This window comes from Parastagonospora nodorum (assembly GCF_000146915.1).
Source record: "Parastagonospora nodorum SN15 chromosome Unknown scaffold_21, whole genome shotgun sequence".
NCBI classification, from domain to species: Eukaryota; Fungi; Ascomycota; class Dothideomycetes; order Pleosporales; family Phaeosphaeriaceae; genus Parastagonospora; species Parastagonospora nodorum.
The window spans coordinates 331194-347701 of NW_001884569.1; the positions used below are offsets into that span (position 1 = coordinate 331194).

A 16508-nucleotide genomic window follows, 5' to 3' on the forward strand; every position below is an offset into this window, starting at 1 on the left:
CCGGACCCCGCGTCGCGCCTTTCATGCTGCTTATCACCGCATAGCAGCAGAGACAGTAATCTTTCGGTGGCTTTGTACACGGGCTTTGTACACGGGCTGTGTACACCCCGATTCTCAATGATTGCCATCCATCATCGCGATGATCGCTTCCGCGATGTGTTACACCAGTCATGAATCACCGAGAATAGAGCGAGTCACATTGTTACCGCACGTATACAGAACCGTCTCTCCTATGCAATCAACCTTACACTTCAGTGTCTGATGTCGGCTCTGTAAATCAATACGACTTAAGTGTCTTGGCTTCTCCTGTCCATGATCGCTAAATTTGAAGGTCAAGGAGTTGCTCAAGAAGTCGTCGTCAGATTTTGTGGCTATGGAGACTACATTCGTCCAGTGTTGCGATCCATCGGCGCTAGCGTATTCCTGCTCGGCTATACGGTGCGCGCGCTTTCACCAGCCTCCACACCGTTGATCGGACCTGGCGAATCTTGTCCCTTACAAGGATTTAGATCGAATCCAGGCCTCTCTTGCTTGCAACGTCGGCCGCTGTCAGCAATTTGGCGGGAGGCCCTTTTCTGTCGCAGTTTGAATTGCAGTTTGTAGATTACTGACCTTCTTGACTGGCAATATTTCTGAAGCAGGTTTCCTACAGCCAGGCTTGATGTCTGCAGCGTTTTGAAACATAACACCTACTAGTCGACGTCTTTATTATGCAAGGCGAAATTGACGAGCTTGCTCGGCGGTTTTATTTCATACTGACGCCGCGTGGATCGGCAAAGTGTGCGATCCCTGCGAGCGATCACCATCGACTCTACAGCATGGAAGGGGCATTTCTCAAACATACCATGGCTTCGATGTGCGTTCGATCAGCCCCTGATGTGTTGGCATACTTAAGAAGGGAAGTCCATGCTTTCGTGTTCAGCCTCGAGAGGTACGTACACATTCATTGCGAAAGACAAGCAGGTACCGTGCGAAATCAATTTTGGAATCATTCTTTAGTGAACTCGCCGCGGACGAACCATCTCGCATATGCTTCCAAAGTCAATTGAAAGTACACATGCTTTCTGTAAACCTGGGAGTATGTCGGTCAACGGACAAACTTCCGACGTGCACTGCAGTCCAACGACTCTTTAGCACGAACACTAGTTGAGCTACACAAGGCGCCATAGTGAGCTCAATTATGGCCTGATATGCCATGTCAAAATAACCATTTCTTGGCTTTTATGAGGAACATCTCCTCTCCGCGCCCACTCGCTCACGATGGACAAGCATATCTTGCTGCTGTTGCGAACCATCTGTCACTCATCCCGTCCTGTGTTGACTGAGGCTGTGGTGGGATGTTCCATGAGGATCTCCCAAGCTTGGCAATATAGTACCCAGCGTTGGCGCTAGGTCATCCTCGACTTGGAATCATGCGACGCCTGTCTACAAATCGTAGGTACAAGGCGACAAGCGCATTCTCGCAAATTTTGCGGCGTACTAGAGTTGCGCCGATGATACATGGATACTCTATGTAGAACTGGCGCCTCATTCATGTCATCGCGAACTGGGCATCAGTTGCTCAAAACTCCCAAGGTTGTGTGTACAACGGACCCCAGTCGAAATTGCACAGCTTCCCATGCGCAAGTTTGGCCACGACATCGACAACTCATCATGCTATGTGGTGCACGTCTCAAAGCAAAAGGAAACCTTCAATCATTTGTTGCAAAATGACCCCAAAGAAGATGCAGAATATTGATTCTGGTCCATGCATCCATTCTTGTGGGCGGTCCATGGCACAGGGCACCAGCCACGAAAGACACGCCATGAGGCTCGTGAATGGACGACAACTCCTGGCAGTCACGTTCAGCGGGGAGCGAGGACACCGAGTTACCGAACCCGCTTGGGATGCGTATTCGTAGCAGAGACAATACGCATGACCCCTAAACTCCCGTCTGATTACCACGATTTTGAATGCTGTCGTTAGCAGGTTTCGTACCAGGCGGCGGCGCGGGGCCACAGGCCGATCTCCTGGCATCGTGGCCCTGTTCAAACATAGCCTCACAACCTCACAGTGTGGCCGAACAACCAATGGCATCACCAAGACGCCCAATCACGTCCCAAGGAGTGCGATCATCCATGAAACTCAAACATGCACAGGATCGTGCGAGCTGCGCATGGACATGTGTCCTCGATCCCAGCCGTTTACCATGATCAAGGACCTCCTGGCTCTCCAAGCCCCAGGAGAATGATACACGGTGTTTACAACATCGCCAAGGCCGTAGTCTCACCCCCCTTCGGACTGGCAGCGATCTCAGGGACGAAAAGTATCGGGCGCGACTCATTCGGACGCTCGGCGCGTGGACCATCCGCCTTCCGCTCCGCCCTGGGGGTGATCGTGCATTCTCCTCGAACGCCTCCGGAGCCCGGCATTCTTGAACAGCAACCCAAGCAGGTACTACAAGGAATTCGAATTGAAGCCGTCGACGTCGGCAAAGATTCTGGACGGGTCGATAGGCGTAAACAATGCCCCAAGATCGACCGCCATGCTTCGCTCTCCTTTGCGGCATGATGTCAATAGAGGTTACGTACCACAGCTATTGGCCATGCCAACTCTAAGACTCAAGCCGCTAAAATGCGTTTTTGCAACACGGTTTGCAATTTCGGAGCAACCGCCCGCTACTCTAGCTGCTCACGATGGTTTTTTTCTCTGCAGTCGTGGAGCTCAAAATAGAGAAAAAGGTATGGCAAAGCGGAGCGAGGAACATATTCATTCCCCACATGGACGCATCAGACCCACAACACCATCGCAGGGCTGAAGAGGCTTCAAATGCGCCGGACCATCAACATTCTGCGCACCCACGTCACAGCCTGTTGTGACTGTAAGTCCCTGCGTTCTATCGCAGCATGTCTGTTTCTTCGGGCCATCCGGTCGCAGCACATCGGTAATGGGAACAAGTTGTACGACTGTAATCAAAATCACGATGGTAAACCCCTAACTTGTCGGACGTTCGGCTAACGCGCTGCCACGACGAACCCGCTTCCGAAGATGCACATGCACACGGGAAGCTTGCACAAGGTCCTTGAAAGTCGATACTCAAAGGAACAGCTCGGGCGAATTCTCGAGTCTTCTGATAGCTTCCTAAAGCGTACCTCACTCAGCGATCTCTTCAAGGTGACCGGAGGCCAGGCACTCACGTCAGAAATCCAACTGTGCAGTCTTTGCATCACAAACACGTGCGAGAAGCCTATCTGAGTCAGTATCCGAGGCCCTAGCCTCATCTGCAGCCTGATGAGTAAAGCACGCGGAACGCCGAAGCCATCGTTGATCGTCCCGCTGCATCAACTCCACGACGTACCCGCAACATCCCTGCCATGCACACACATCAGTGGTGTCCTTCTGTCACTACGACTCCACTCCCGCGACCGTTCGAGACTGCCGCAAAGTTTGGGCCACGCTGACAGAAATCGCGTAGAACGGTTGTTGAGTATCGAAGATGACGTCGAGCCGCGTGAATGGTGTGCGCCTCCTCGCGTCTTCGCACAAATCTGATACCGACCGACGACGCGTTAATAATCTTTTTCTAGATTCGCACAACGGCGCTTCGTACGACTCACCAAAGCCATGACAAATCGCACATGGCAAATTTTTTTGTACGAGATTTGCGGTTGCGAAGACTCGTCCGGCATGGCCGAGTTTTGCCCGATTCGATGATGCTCGTTGACAATCGTTATTAAGCTTTTCATCGCGCTATGCTGGTTGAGGCTCATTTGTGAGTACTGGTGTGCGTTTTGGCTTGGCATACATCTTCGAAGACGTCTGCATTCCCACATTTCTAGATGTCCATCTCACGCTCGCCTTCACATCCGCGCTAGACTTGTTTAATCTTAGCGCCGAAAGAATGGAGACCTCATCTATGAATTCAACGTCCTCACTTGAAAGGAATTATTCTTTGGATAAATTGGAGCAGTAGTAAGGATAGACGTCGGAGTATATTGACTAACGACATCGGGACCGCGATTATGTCGAACACTGATAACAACGAACTCGAAAGATTGAAAGTAGGCAAGTCCCATGCACATCTCCGCAACACATGAGTTGCAACTGGTCTCATTCCTTCTGCTCTCATTATACCAATCAGCTGCTTTCCAGTCAGACAGCCATAAGTCTTGCGCAGTACATATTCAGCTCCGCGCATATCAAACAGTTAACAGGCCTATCGCAATCAACAAAGCCTACCCATATCACACAAGCCCAAAGGCATTTCAAATCAGCAACACAGTGAATCTTACCCCGTCATCTCGACAGTACCCAATACAGCATCTCCGGAGTTTGAAAGCCCCGTCTGTGGAAAGCGTCATGTAGCCACGTCCTAACGCGGAGATTCGCTTGCACCTCTGGCCTCGACAGAAGATATGAGGGTAATGCATCGCTCACGACCCGAGCTGCATGTACCCGCTTTCCAAGCCCGTTTGCCAACGTTCGCTTCAGCAGGTCCGCGGAGACATGGGGCCCCACGAATCAGCCATGGGTAGAGGCTGCATTTATGTGTGTCTGAGTAGATTCCGGGCTGTGCGTCGTCCACCTCTAAAAGTTTGTTCAACGTTGTTTCCTCACATTTAGACGAGCCGTACAGTCGCACAAACCCATCAGCTCAAATCCGAAAAAAAAAGACACATGCGCGTCAGCACCAAAGCACATACTCCCCGTTGCAGACAGCGAGACGGCCAGATTCCGCACACCCAATCACCTAATGTGGATATGGTGACTTGCTCTCCACAGTCTCCTGCTGGACGTCCAGACCACACGGCTGGGTCCCGGGCGTCTGGTGCACAATTAGTAATAGGAGGAGACCTGCTGTTGAACCCTGATGTAAGCTGACACGCTGACATGCTGACATGGGGGGACGGATACGCGATACGCACGTAGGCTGTAGGATCTGGAGTGCGATTGAGGCCTGTATTTTGGGTCGCGGAGTAAAGTAAAACTTACGCATGTTGGGGATGGTAAAGTATAGTAGTGTAAGTGAACACTATCAAAAATATCCCTTTTTTTTGGGGGGGGGGGGGGGGGCGGACGTCTGATGGGCAGATAGACGGGCAGATAGACGGGCAGAGCTGTCAAACTGTAGACTTGCATGTTTCATCTTGTCAAGCTAGCAATTTAAAGAAGCTCCTTTTCCATAGTGAGTATCTGCACGCTGTTCACGATCTGCCAACGTGTATGTATATTCCACTACTTGTCAACGATTCTTGCTCCGCCAACCAGTGTCTTCGTCAAAGTCAGAAGCCCTCACATTTGGATACATTAAACACTGCCATAGGTGTATTCGAAGAAACCAATCCTTCCAACGATTTCCCCCAATCCATCCTCCTCCTACCCCAGCTCAGCACGCCACGCCACCGAGCCTACCCCCGAGCTCGGTGCCGTGTTTGTCAGCAGCGCCGAGTGCCCGCCTCCCCGAGACGGCGCCTCGGGCAGGGCACACGGTCGCTAGTCGCGGACGAAAAAAAGGTGCCTGAAGATTAGGGAGGTTTGTGCTGCAGGTGAGGTTTCACGACGTGAGATGGGTGCTGACTAAAGCTCAAGTCTAGACGCGGGATGGGCGGTGCAAACATGTACGTGGGAGTTTTCTGACTAGGCTGAGATGTTTGACTTGCAAGTGGTGGAGAGTGAGCGCAGTTGGTTTGGAAGAATGTTTCTTTTGCGGGTTCGGGGTTTAGGTGGTATTCCCGGCGTGTGGGGGACGTTGCCACTTCGGAGTGATGACTTTACATTCTGAGATCTACAGAATAGTTCGGGAGCTGCACTCATGGCGCTTTGAGTACAATGCACGAATCTACAATACGATTTCTGTTCGTATTGCCGTATGTGTGGTGTAGCGCCTCCTTGTCACCAAAGCATGCTGAACAAGCATAGCTACGCGATCGCTTAGACAATTCTCTGCGCTACTTCAATACGCAGAATAGCTTCTATCTGTGCTTCTGAGAATCTCAGCATAGTGTCTCATCTCTACTAAGGGATCAAAAATGACATTGTCACAGCCCCTCGGATTACTGGAGTTTGTCGTTTGTGCCACGACGGCTACCCGTGTATTTGAGATCAAAGTGCGAGGCGAGTCGGGTTGAACAATACGATGTGTAGTGGTACGGCGCGGTGGAGTGGAGTTGACCGTGGTCATGACGATCATTTCGGCGGGCGCTTTTGCCAGGTAAGCTCTCGGAGCTGCGTCTTCAATTCGTCTTTGAAGTGGTCTAGTGAAGAGGGACCGGTTCCTGCCATGAAATCAGCATTGTTCATGCCACCCAGTTATGTGGCAACATACTGCCTCCGCCATTCTTGGCTTCCATGTCTGGCAGCCTGTTGATCTTGCGGTAGGCTTTGTGTACGGCACGATTGAAGGCCGGGCTGCGAATGAGCTGCAGGGCTGTCAGTAAAAGTGGGCAGACACAGTCGTGGCTCGACAGACCTTTGATACAGCCCAAGCCTGTGACAACTGTCAGCGCCACAGTCCTATCAAACCCAAATGCAAACTAACCTCGAACAGCGCGAACCAGGGCGCCATGATCAAGTTTTACATGAACGGTGGCATACAAGAAAGAGTCGCCGCGTCAAGGCAGATATGCGCAGGCGTTGCGTTGCGGTGTTGCAGTGTTGTATTGCTGGTGGCGGCGCAGGCGGGATGAGATGGAAGAGAGATGGAAGACAGATGGTGGATCGATCTGCGGACCGCCATGTCGGAATTTGGAAAGACAGCTGCAGCGACAGGGTCCAGGCCTGCGCCGAGGTCGAGGTCGCCGTCGCGCTTGTCCCAACTATGCCGTCGACCGTCCCTGCCTTGGCTGCCTGGTCATGAAGAGGGCATAATGTATTTCGACAGTGTTTCCTTTGTCGTCCCTCGTCCTTGTCGCATCCACAGCCTGACCTTTCGCGGCAGCTTCTGAACGCTGACTGGGCCCACGACCGCGCGACGCCACAGCCCACCGCCGATCTTGACATCTTGAGCCCTATCGCGTGCGACCCCTCCATAATATCTACCTTCACTGGTCACTGGCCACTGGCCACTGGCGCTCTCCTGGCAAGGCTGAAAGACAGTCGCTGGCGCAGTTGCATGTTGGACTAAGTGGGCACGCGACTCCAAAGTTACTTTCCGAGCCTCGTTCGGCAGCGACTCGAAAAGGGGACATTCACCCTTACGTGTCTGTCGCTTGTAGAACACAAATCAAACAGCCCCCCCCCCCAATCGCTAATCTCAAATCCGCGGCCGATCACGAGTGACGAACACACCTGTCTACGGCAACTACAATACTTAACGCAGCCGATCCTACCACTTGCGAATCTTTACGCCACAGTCTTCACGAGCGCGCGCCCAATTACCCATACAATCGCAGTCCCGAGCCTTGCACCAAACGCCCTCCCGCCTCACTTATGAGCCCCGCTGCTCGCTAAAGACCTGTCAAAACATCACATCCTCCGCCACCATTAAGTCCACAAGCTTTCTCGTGTCCCCCAAACCACCACCCGACGCGCCCCCCAATACGCCCGCGAGCTTCTTCAAGCTGTACAAACTCCGCGCCCTGAGGCGCAAGACGAAACCCAAGGGCGGCCTGATCAGGACCGATCCCGACACCATGGCTTCGGCGCAGATACCCATATCTCCAACGTCGTCCAAGCGCTCGCGTAGCAGAGACAGCGCGCAATCAGGAACCACCTCTTCCCTCAACACTCCCGCCGGCAATACGCCCTTGGCCACGCCGTCTGTGAGCACCAACAGCCTCGTAATCCCCTCTTCCACGCCCAGTACACCATTGAACGGGGAACACTGGATTCAAGATGGGACTCCATACCCGGCCTTTTTGCGCGCGAATAGGGGCGATCTACACATGAAATGGACACATCTGGAGATGGCGCAACTTGAGCGTCTGCGGGACGCCATGCACGCCCAAGTGAACGGGTCCGAGCAGTCGTACGAATACTCAAGATGCAATGGCGAAGAGCACGCGCCACGCAATAGGTATGCGAACGTGAACCCATACCTGGCGCATCGTGTCAAGTTGGAGGTCCCCGAGGGACACAGCGACTACATCAATGCATCGCCAATCACCCTGACGACAACCAAGTCAAATACCGTCTTGAAATACATTGCTACACAGGTACGTTTCCAAATCCACGGGCTTTTGGCTGAGCTAATGCATTACTTCAGGGTCCGATAGCAGACAGTTGGTCGCACATCTGGCGCATGATCTGGAAAGAGAACCAGGACCCGGCAGTTATTGTGATGCTCACGCAAACCCACGAGACTGGCCGAGAGAAATGCTACCCATACTACCCACAGTCGCCATCGAATCCCGACATGCGCATCAACGAGCACGATGAGTTTGAGGACGGCCTCATCCACAACCTCCACCTGGCATCGCTACACCAGGACGAGGAGGCCAGAACCCAAGTCAGGGAGATTGACATGACAACGGACGATAGCGACGAGATGCGGAAGATCTGGCATCTTCTGTTCGCCGGCTGGCCAGACTTCTCCGCGCCTGAAGGAGCAGACCGCGCAGCTCTCCTCCGCCTCATCGAAATCTCGCGCGAAAAAGGCGGCGACCTCGCCACGAACCCCCGCATCGTGCACTGTAGCGCAGGCATCGGCCGCAGCGGCACATTCATCGCGCTCGAATATCTCCTGCAAGAACTGGCAGAAGGTAGCCTCGACGCCGTCCCCGACACCGACGACCCCATCGTCTCCGTCATCACGCAGCTCCGCGACCAGCGCGCCGGCATGGTTCAAGCCAAACTCCAATTCCTCTTCCTCTACGACGCGCTCCGCGAGCGCTGGCGCGAACACTGGATCGCCACGCACCCCGACGAAGCCGCGCAGCTCGGCATCGCCACCTCGCCTGATCGCGAGCCGGCACTCAAACGCCAGAAATCAAATCGTGAAGCGGGCTATGTGAGTGACGCTGCGTCAGATCCTGACGCGCGCGCTGCGCTCGAAGCGGAACTCCAGGGCGCGGATATGAGTTATCAAGGTGAGACTTAATTAACGTGCGCTTCTTGTAGGGTCCGGGATCGTCGAAATCAACGCCTATACGACAGAAGAGTGTGACGTTTCACGAGGGGTCGAACAAAGTCCACCGCTACAAGTCGTTTGACAGTGTTGTCTCGCCACCGCCGGCTCCGCTACACGTCAATCGTGATGGCGTCATTGAGAATATGGGCGCGGATGGGGTTCTCGTCGATGGCGCTGGTGATGTCGAGGCTCAACGGCTGCTTCCTCCACGTCGACCGCGTCAAAATCGGTCATCTTCGCTCAACACACTTCCCGGCTCTCGCGAGGACGATGTCCAAGACTCGTGCACATGTACTGATGAGTTTATCCTTTTTTGCATGGTTGTCGCTGCGATTGCGGTTGTTGGGTTAATGTTTCTTTGGTGGGGGTTTTTTGGTATTTGACTTTGGTCTTTTTCATCATTGGGTTGACTTTGGTCTCTCATCATTGGGTTGACTTCGGTCTCTCTATCATCATCGTTTTTGTGTCTTTCTTGCTTTGTGCATAGCGTTGCGGAGTGGGGTGGGCTTAGAATGTGGTTGGGTTGGGTTTAGATGGATATTCCCATGGCATCAGTGCTGCATTTAGAATACAATTCTGCATTCTTTCTACCACACATGACGTCTCCTCTGGCTGGAATGATGGTACTCAACTGTATTGCTCACTACATCCTGAGCACAGAAGTAGTGCTCGATCGTGTCTATGCTGCAACGGTGCATAAGCCCTAAAATCAGCCCCTCTGCATTATACCATGGAGATTCTTGACTTTGCCCCTGAATCATACAACCCTCCGGACTCCAATAATTTCTCTCATCATACATCCTCGACCTCGCATTCACCACCACTCCTCCCTTCCCCTTCAATTTTCCCCTCGACACAGCAAGAATACACTCACTCTGCAGCTTATCATGATCCCTATGTACAAGCCACTCCTTCCTCGCGAAACCAGCAGCAATACCCAGCCTAACCCGCCTCGCACGATCGACCCTTCGTCGTCCTCACACAGACACAGCTAACCGCCTCACTCCCCAACGTTAGCAGCGTCACGTCACGTCCCGCACGCCGATGCCGCCTCATATCCATTACTCGTGTTTGCAACCATCTCATACCCTTCCTTCCTTCCTTCCTTCAGCCCCAGCCTAGCTCCTCAAAGCCACGCCACTGCCCACTGCCCACTCCCATCCTTCACGGATGATCCGCTCCAACTCCACGAGGCAGACCCGCATGATCCACCCGATGCTAGTCCCCCACCTGCGCTGAATCCAACTGATAATAAGTATCTTGCCCACATACTCAGGCTTCCTGCACACAGCTGTGTGGATACAACCTGACCTCATCCGGACTGATCACGCGGCGTCCCAGTGGACCGCTAGGCATGGTAGCAGACTGCGTGACTTTGCTGCGCGCCTCGTCAAGGTAGCGGCCGATCCAGTCAATGCATACCCAAGGCGACTGCGTTGGAGATTGGTGGGAGAAGGTCTGGGCACCGGCGGCGTTCCAGTTGGATAGGTACTGGTTGGCGTGTATGTGGCGGACGTTCAGCTGCCATTTGCAAGACTCCGTATGCGATGATCTAGGCAAAGGACATGGAGCAAACTCCCTACTGAGCAAGCGAAGCGTACCATAGAAGCTGTTCATCTTTTCTCGAGATGGAAGTTTTGTCCTTCGCATACGTAGCGTGTAGTCATGGCTATCTCATATCACATTTACTCTACTGCAACGATCTCTACTACCCCAGGATATTCTAGAACACTGCACCACCAATGATAAACACTCTCTCTTCTTCTCGTCTGACCCACTGGATAATCTTATTTGCGCTTTGAGCCAACGCAGCCCTACTTGTAGCAGCAGGTGCCACGGCATACAGCTCGAAGAGCGGTGTGCTCCACGCCAGCGCTATACACGATGTGCCGGTCTCATGATGGACCTTGAGTGTCGTTGGTTTGTTGTGCACGTTCGAATGCAGCTTATTGTAGAGATTGAGGAGTCTGTAACCGGATTAGTCCACAGCGAATCAAAGGAAGCTTCACTCTAGCGAACAGCGCTGTGAGTGGTATGTCAAAGAACTCACCTTCGCTTGTCTAACGCGTTTTCAAAGTACGGCTCAAAACTTGGCATCGTAAACTGCACATTTCCCCTCGATTTATACAGAAAGTGGCGCAACGGGCTGCCTGGCACAATGTCTGTGCACTTCGGTCGACCCTGTCTGACAGCGGCCCTCATGGCCTCGATTGAGCCATTGCGCTGAAGTGTCTACAAACATGACCATTAGCTCGGGATTTCCAAAACCGATCCTCCCGCAATGGCAGGGTGAAAGCGGGGGCGGGACGGTGAGTCGGAGAGAAATGAGGGCAACTCGGGGAAGTGCATGACCCGAGACCGAAGCCCGAAAGCGAATTACGAAGGTCAGGCTACCTGAGCACAATAGGACCGGAGTTAAGTAGGCAAACTGCGAGAATGCGCGAAATTCCCCTTTTGACGCCCTGTGCATTGTCGTGTGATGGTCCTTCGCTTGCAATAGGGAGACTTTGGTGTATGAAAAAATGTGCACGTACCTCGACCAAATCGTCCCGCATACTGCGCAGCTCAAAGAAACTCTCCTTTTCGGCAGAAATGAGGAGAATTGCAACCTCGTCAGGTGCACCCTCGCTGGTGCTGGGCCGCTCTTGCATTTGCTCCGTGGGGTGTTCTAGGTTCAGGAAACTGACATACATGTACAGATATCCAGTGTTGTTGAATCCTGGTAAGCAGAGCGGGATCCAGTTCTCGCCGCCGCCTGCCTTGACACTGCCGGCTTCAAACAACATATTGAAGATCAGGTGCAAGTCGCCCGGATGCAGACTATGCTTCTTGGGCCGCACGACAGAAACCAACTTGCCGGATGCGACAATGAGACCGTAGAGCAGATTTTCAGAACGCGTCTTGAGGAGTGTGTTGTTGATGGTTGTGCGATGCGACTTGCGAAGCTTGAGACATTCGAGAGCGGAGAGCAGGGTTGATGAAGAGCCTCGTGTGAAGCCGTCGGCGAGTGCAGAAAGCAGTGTATCTGTTCCTTGAAGAGGTCGTCGTAGATCGTAGTTCGCACGGGCAGCGAACATGCGCTCCAAGCTAGGAAGTGTAAGTGTGGACAGGATCTGCATGTACAATGCTTCCAGTTGTGTGCGCAATTGGGAGTCGCTCTCCGGTAATCGAGTGATGGCGACCAAGTTCAGAGGGCCTTTGGACATGACAACGAAGCGGACGTCGCCCGCCGTGAAGCCTCTCAAGACATCGTTGGTTGACTGGTAGAAGGATATGATGGTCTGCACAACACCAATGTAGTTTGTGATGAGCTGGTCATCGCCGTGTCTGCTGTATATGGGCTTGCCGGCACTCGACAAGATGAGGAAATGTTTGAGTTTTGCGCGCCATTGACGCATAACAGCTTCTATTCACTACATCAGCGCACGCTACCACCAAGTACGCAGTGTGTGTCAAACCTTCATTTGACCCGTCTACACTCATCTCGTCGACCTCATCGAATTCGCGGTTGAATGCAGCGTCGAACTGGGGATCCGGCGGGAACATGCTCTGTGCTTCGCCGTCGCCGAACTTGTGGCCTAGCGACCGCAACAGCGTCTTCTCGGTATCAGTCTTTTGTTCATGCCCCAAGACCTCGCCCAATATGCTCTCCCCCTCACCCACTCCCTCTGTTCCGGGCATGTAGCTTCTAATGCTTGCGCTGTCGTCGGCATCGCTCGTGCTGTGGGAGTGCAGATTCGCGCCAAGAAAGCTACGCTGCTTTGTAGCAATGGATGCTGCGTCGTCTCGTGACTCGGTCCCAAATGCCTGGCCGGTGCTCAGTGAGAGCTGAGTCGTCGCTTTGGATACAAGCTGTGGTCTCGACGGCGCTTTTCGTATCGAGTAGGATGTCGAGGGTCGCGAGGGCAGATTCCCAAGCTGCGGTCGTGGAGGAAGCGGCGGTGGTGTGCCTTCACGTGATTGTGACGAGATACCGCTAGTCGATGCTCTACGCGTAATATTTCTCATGATCCCCAGGGTGGGATTCGCAAAGTCCCTCTGCTCGACCTGGTCGGGCCTCTTAGAGGAGCCATTGTTTGGCGTAGTAGGGGCGGTCTGCGAAGAGAGAAGCCGCTCCCTCAGGCTCAACACTCCCGGTCTCGGGCATCAAGACTCTTGTGACAGTGCCTCATCGAGGCAACGGGCGACGTGAAGGTATTGGCGACATGGTGGAGCCGTTGTGGGGAGACGAGTGCGACATGCGTGACGCTTGCCATGGTAATCACGATTCGTGCATGAGCCAAGAACTGATTCAATGACGTCGCGTCTCACAGTTCACACGTGATTCCAACACCACCTGCGTACTCTTCGCATGCAGGCTGAGTCAAATCCATCATCCTGAAATGCCGACGCATGCTATCTGCATCTCGAAAGATAGAACCGACTGGAGAATTCCAACTTCTACGTGTGCCAATGTCGTCACACATACAGTAGCTCGAACAATCTGAGCATTTATGTCACACTCTGCAAGCTATAGTTTACTGTAGAAGCTTTACAACCCATTGCCACGCCCTTCTCTTTCAGGCGTATCGTGACTGTTCAAGAGTTGGTGTAAATTTGGTGCTTTGCTGATGCCGAAAAGATAGCAGAAGCAGCAGTGTCCGCAGCATACATTAGACCATGGTCAGATAACCTTGCAATTCTTGCGTCTTTATATTACACTTCGGTGTAGGACGGCAGGAGTACATTTTGCATCAGTCAAATCTTTGAGTATGCTTGGTGTGATAGCGAGTGCGGTAGTGATTGATTGAGAGGTCACATTCCAGGCCTTCGATCACTCGCTGGCTCTGTCTTGTCGTGTGCATGGCAACTAGGTCGAAGAAGTGTCACGAGAAGGTCATAATACCGCGGAAGAGATGTGGACGACAATCTGAGACTAATGTTGTGGTACGAACGCGGCTTGTGTCACTGAACCTTCTATTCAGTCATCAGTATCGTGCGCAGAACCAATACACTGACTCGACGTATACACCCGATTTATAGCTGTACTATTATATAACAATACTAGCATGTATGCGACGCGCAATATCGTAGTTATCAATCCTCACAAATGAACAGCAAGGCATCAATCTCGTCTTTAAACTCACGCCCATTAAGTCTACGATCATGCACTAGAGTGGTGTTCTAGCCTCATCTCAAGTGGTATGGGTTCTTTTTCTCCTTGAACTTTCCAGCGACTCCAAGGTACTTCGCGTCCTGGAAGTGAGGCAAGCTTGCCGCATCTTCACGGTCGTTACCGTTCCAAAAGTCTCGCGATGAGTCCATGTAGTGAGGATTTGGAGGGTCCAACGTGTTGCTCCAGTCTTCAGCATCCTTGCATTCGTCAACAGGCTTTTCGCATTTGCGGCAGTTCTTCACGTTTGTTCCGTGCCACCACCTGCAAACACTGCACCTCCAATCTCCGATGTATTTCGCACTACTCTGGAAGAATTTGATGCCCGGACCTTCTTCCTGCTCTTCGTGTGTGAAGGCAGGGTCGTTCTTGCGCACACCACATCTTCCTCCACCAAAAAGGTGCTTCTGGCACTTGATGAGGATTCGTGCGTTCGACCATCCGCACTTTGCACATGTCCAGTCTCCAACAGCAGGAACATGGCTGTTTTTGGGCCTTTTAGGGTCGGACGGCGGTCGAGCTGCAGCAGAAGCAGCCCTCTTCTTGTCTCGATGCGAGTTTGTCGGTGGACAAGCAGGGGCGCTTTGCGGTGGTTTTGGCTCAGCATGAATTGCGGCCGGAACCACTGGTGGTGAAGATTTGGGAGCTGGTGCAGGTGCTACTTTAAGAATGGGTCAGCATATATCGAATAGACTCATATGCTCGCAGAACATACCTGGCACAACAGCAGTTCGTGCATACTTGGCCTTTTCAGCCGCTTTCTTCTTCAACATCTCCGCCTTTGCATCTTGTCGCATCTTGATGTCCTGCGCCGTCATCGCCCTATCGCGCTGGTCCTTTGCATCCCTCTTCGCCTTGACATCTTCTCGCCATTCGCGATTCTCTGTGCCAAGCAGCTTAGTCTCCATATCAACAGCCTCAAGACAACCAAAAGCGTGACGATAGATGTGCAACATGCGCGGATTACGCTGGACTTGTAGGCGAAACTGCTCACGAAGCTCAACGGATTGAGCATACTCCTCCTCCTCCAGATGGCGACCCTGTTTGGTCAAACGCTGGATGCGTCGCGTGTCTTCCGTGTCGACAAGCACGCCAAATGCCGGCGCGGCGCTGCTCGTAGATACCATGAGTGATCAGAGAATGGAGAGGTCGAAAAGTAAGCGGGGTGACATAGGGAGCAAATTTGACGCGTCGTAGAAAATCTTGTACTGTTGAGTGCGTTTGTCGTCCCATCTCTCGCGAATCCGTCATTGCTCATTCACTTCGAATGTTCTCAGCTTACACAAATTCCCACGCATGTTAGATGCGGCGAAGGCAATAGATTATCCTGAAGCTATACACTTCACTCGAGCCCTGAGATACTTGGGTGACGTACTTGTAAATATGGACAGGCTGCGGCGAGGAACCCGTGCTGCGAGGAACTGACAACGGCAAGGTACCGCAGATGGACAAATCGGCCATTTTCCATTCTCACCTCAAGAAAATGCGATTGAGAGTATATGCATATGAAAAGAACATTTGAACTCTAATGTCACACTGATCCTAGACTGTACCACACGTCTGCTAACGAGATCTTGTGACGATGACCAGCACACTCCATACTGCAGGCTAGGTAACTCTATGATTTACAAACATCCGATGTTACCTTAGAACGACTAACATTATCGTCTGGCTGGCGTATGACATGCACTGGAGGTCACTTCCCGCATCTGCTCACCCTCGCTGAGCCGCCGTCTTGGAGGTCGTCAATTGCCCGCGAGGCGACAACTGTATCCTAGCATCGTATTGAGATAGATCGTACAGTGATGTAAACCTAGTTCCTAATCTTATAGAGACCTCTGGAGATAGACGGGCCACATTATAAGATAAGCATAGGGATTCCCACAGTGATGCTATGCACAAAGTGAATCTTGTGTCTTCTCTGACGGCCAAGCTCAAACAGTAATTATTGAATGAGCGTATCTTGCCGCACCAACACAAACATGTGCAGGTGAAAGCGTGTGACAACCACTGCACTCGTTTGCTTGCCCCACTTTCCCTACACTACCCACAGCGACCTCTTCAAGCCAGAAATCTGCTCGCGCTGCTAAAAATATCTGTAGATGATATTCGTTATCGCAGTATACATATCAATCAGAATCCTTGAATCTCAATAAAAGCGTCCTCCGGGGTCTTGGTTCAGTCCGCCAGACAACATGTACTGGATCAGCAGTCATGAATGAACCTCGATAGTCCGCGAGTTCGAGTCCTGGCTTAGGCGGTTCTCCAGGAACGCACACACTACCCTGCGATCTGGATTGATCGTCCGG

At 52.5% G+C, this 16508-nt stretch overlaps 7 protein-coding genes across 7 annotated transcripts; 3 read left to right on the top strand and 4 right to left on the bottom strand.

Moving 5' to 3' along the window:
* Window positions 1-2131: 2131 nt before the first annotated feature.
* Window positions 2132-2551, top strand: SNOG_12087 (hypothetical protein; the record flags this gene model as incomplete). Its single annotated transcript, XM_001802269.1, has 1 exon — window positions 2132-2551. One exon carries the CDS (start codon window positions 2132-2134, stop codon window positions 2549-2551), a length of 420 nt encoding a protein of 139 aa, XP_001802321.1.
* A 2179-nt stretch (window positions 2552-4730) lies between these two features.
* On the bottom strand, window positions 4731-4976 carry SNOG_12088 (hypothetical protein; the record flags this gene model as incomplete). The annotated part of the gene is made up of 3 exons (XM_001802270.1): window positions 4731-4805; window positions 4906-4937; window positions 4973-4976. The coding sequence occupies 3 exons, from the start codon at window positions 4974-4976 to the stop codon at window positions 4731-4733; spliced, it is 111 nt and encodes a 36-aa protein (XP_001802322.1).
* Window positions 4977-5738: 762 nt separating this feature from the next.
* On the bottom strand, window positions 5739-6637 carry SNOG_12089 (hypothetical protein). The gene is made up of 4 exons (XM_001802271.1): window positions 6519-6637; window positions 6450-6467; window positions 6306-6399; window positions 5739-6255 (listed from the first exon to the last, which is right to left on the bottom strand). The coding sequence occupies exons 1-4, from the start codon at window positions 6543-6545 to the stop codon at window positions 6167-6169; spliced, it is 228 nt and encodes a 75-aa protein (XP_001802323.1). The 5' UTR covers window positions 6546-6637; the 3' UTR covers window positions 5739-6166.
* Window positions 6638-6714: 77 nt separating this feature from the next.
* On the top strand, window positions 6715-7103 carry SNOG_12090 (hypothetical protein; the record flags this gene model as incomplete). Its single annotated transcript, XM_001802272.1, has 2 exons — window positions 6715-6861; window positions 6918-7103. 2 exons carry the CDS (start codon window positions 6715-6717, stop codon window positions 7101-7103), a joined length of 333 nt encoding a protein of 110 aa, XP_001802324.1.
* A 508-nt stretch (window positions 7104-7611) lies between these two features.
* Window positions 7612-9017, top strand: SNOG_12091 (hypothetical protein; the record flags this gene model as incomplete). The annotated part of the gene is made up of 2 exons (XM_001802273.1): window positions 7612-8133; window positions 8184-9017. The coding sequence occupies 2 exons, from the start codon at window positions 7612-7614 to the stop codon at window positions 9015-9017; spliced, it is 1356 nt and encodes a 451-aa protein (XP_001802325.1).
* A 2420-nt stretch (window positions 9018-11437) lies between these two features.
* SNOG_12092 (hypothetical protein) lies at window positions 11438-12728 on the bottom strand (the record flags this gene model as incomplete). The annotated part of the gene is made up of 3 exons (XM_001802274.1): window positions 11438-11509; window positions 11582-12453; window positions 12506-12728. 3 exons carry the CDS (start codon window positions 12726-12728, stop codon window positions 11438-11440), a joined length of 1167 nt encoding a protein of 388 aa, XP_001802326.1.
* Window positions 12729-14216: 1488 nt separating this feature from the next.
* SNOG_12093 (hypothetical protein) lies at window positions 14217-15326 on the bottom strand (the record flags this gene model as incomplete). Its single annotated transcript, XM_001802275.1, has 2 exons — window positions 14217-14645; window positions 14937-15326. The coding sequence occupies 2 exons, from the start codon at window positions 15324-15326 to the stop codon at window positions 14217-14219; spliced, it is 819 nt and encodes a 272-aa protein (XP_001802327.1).
* Between the last annotated feature and the right edge of the window lie 1182 nt (window positions 15327-16508).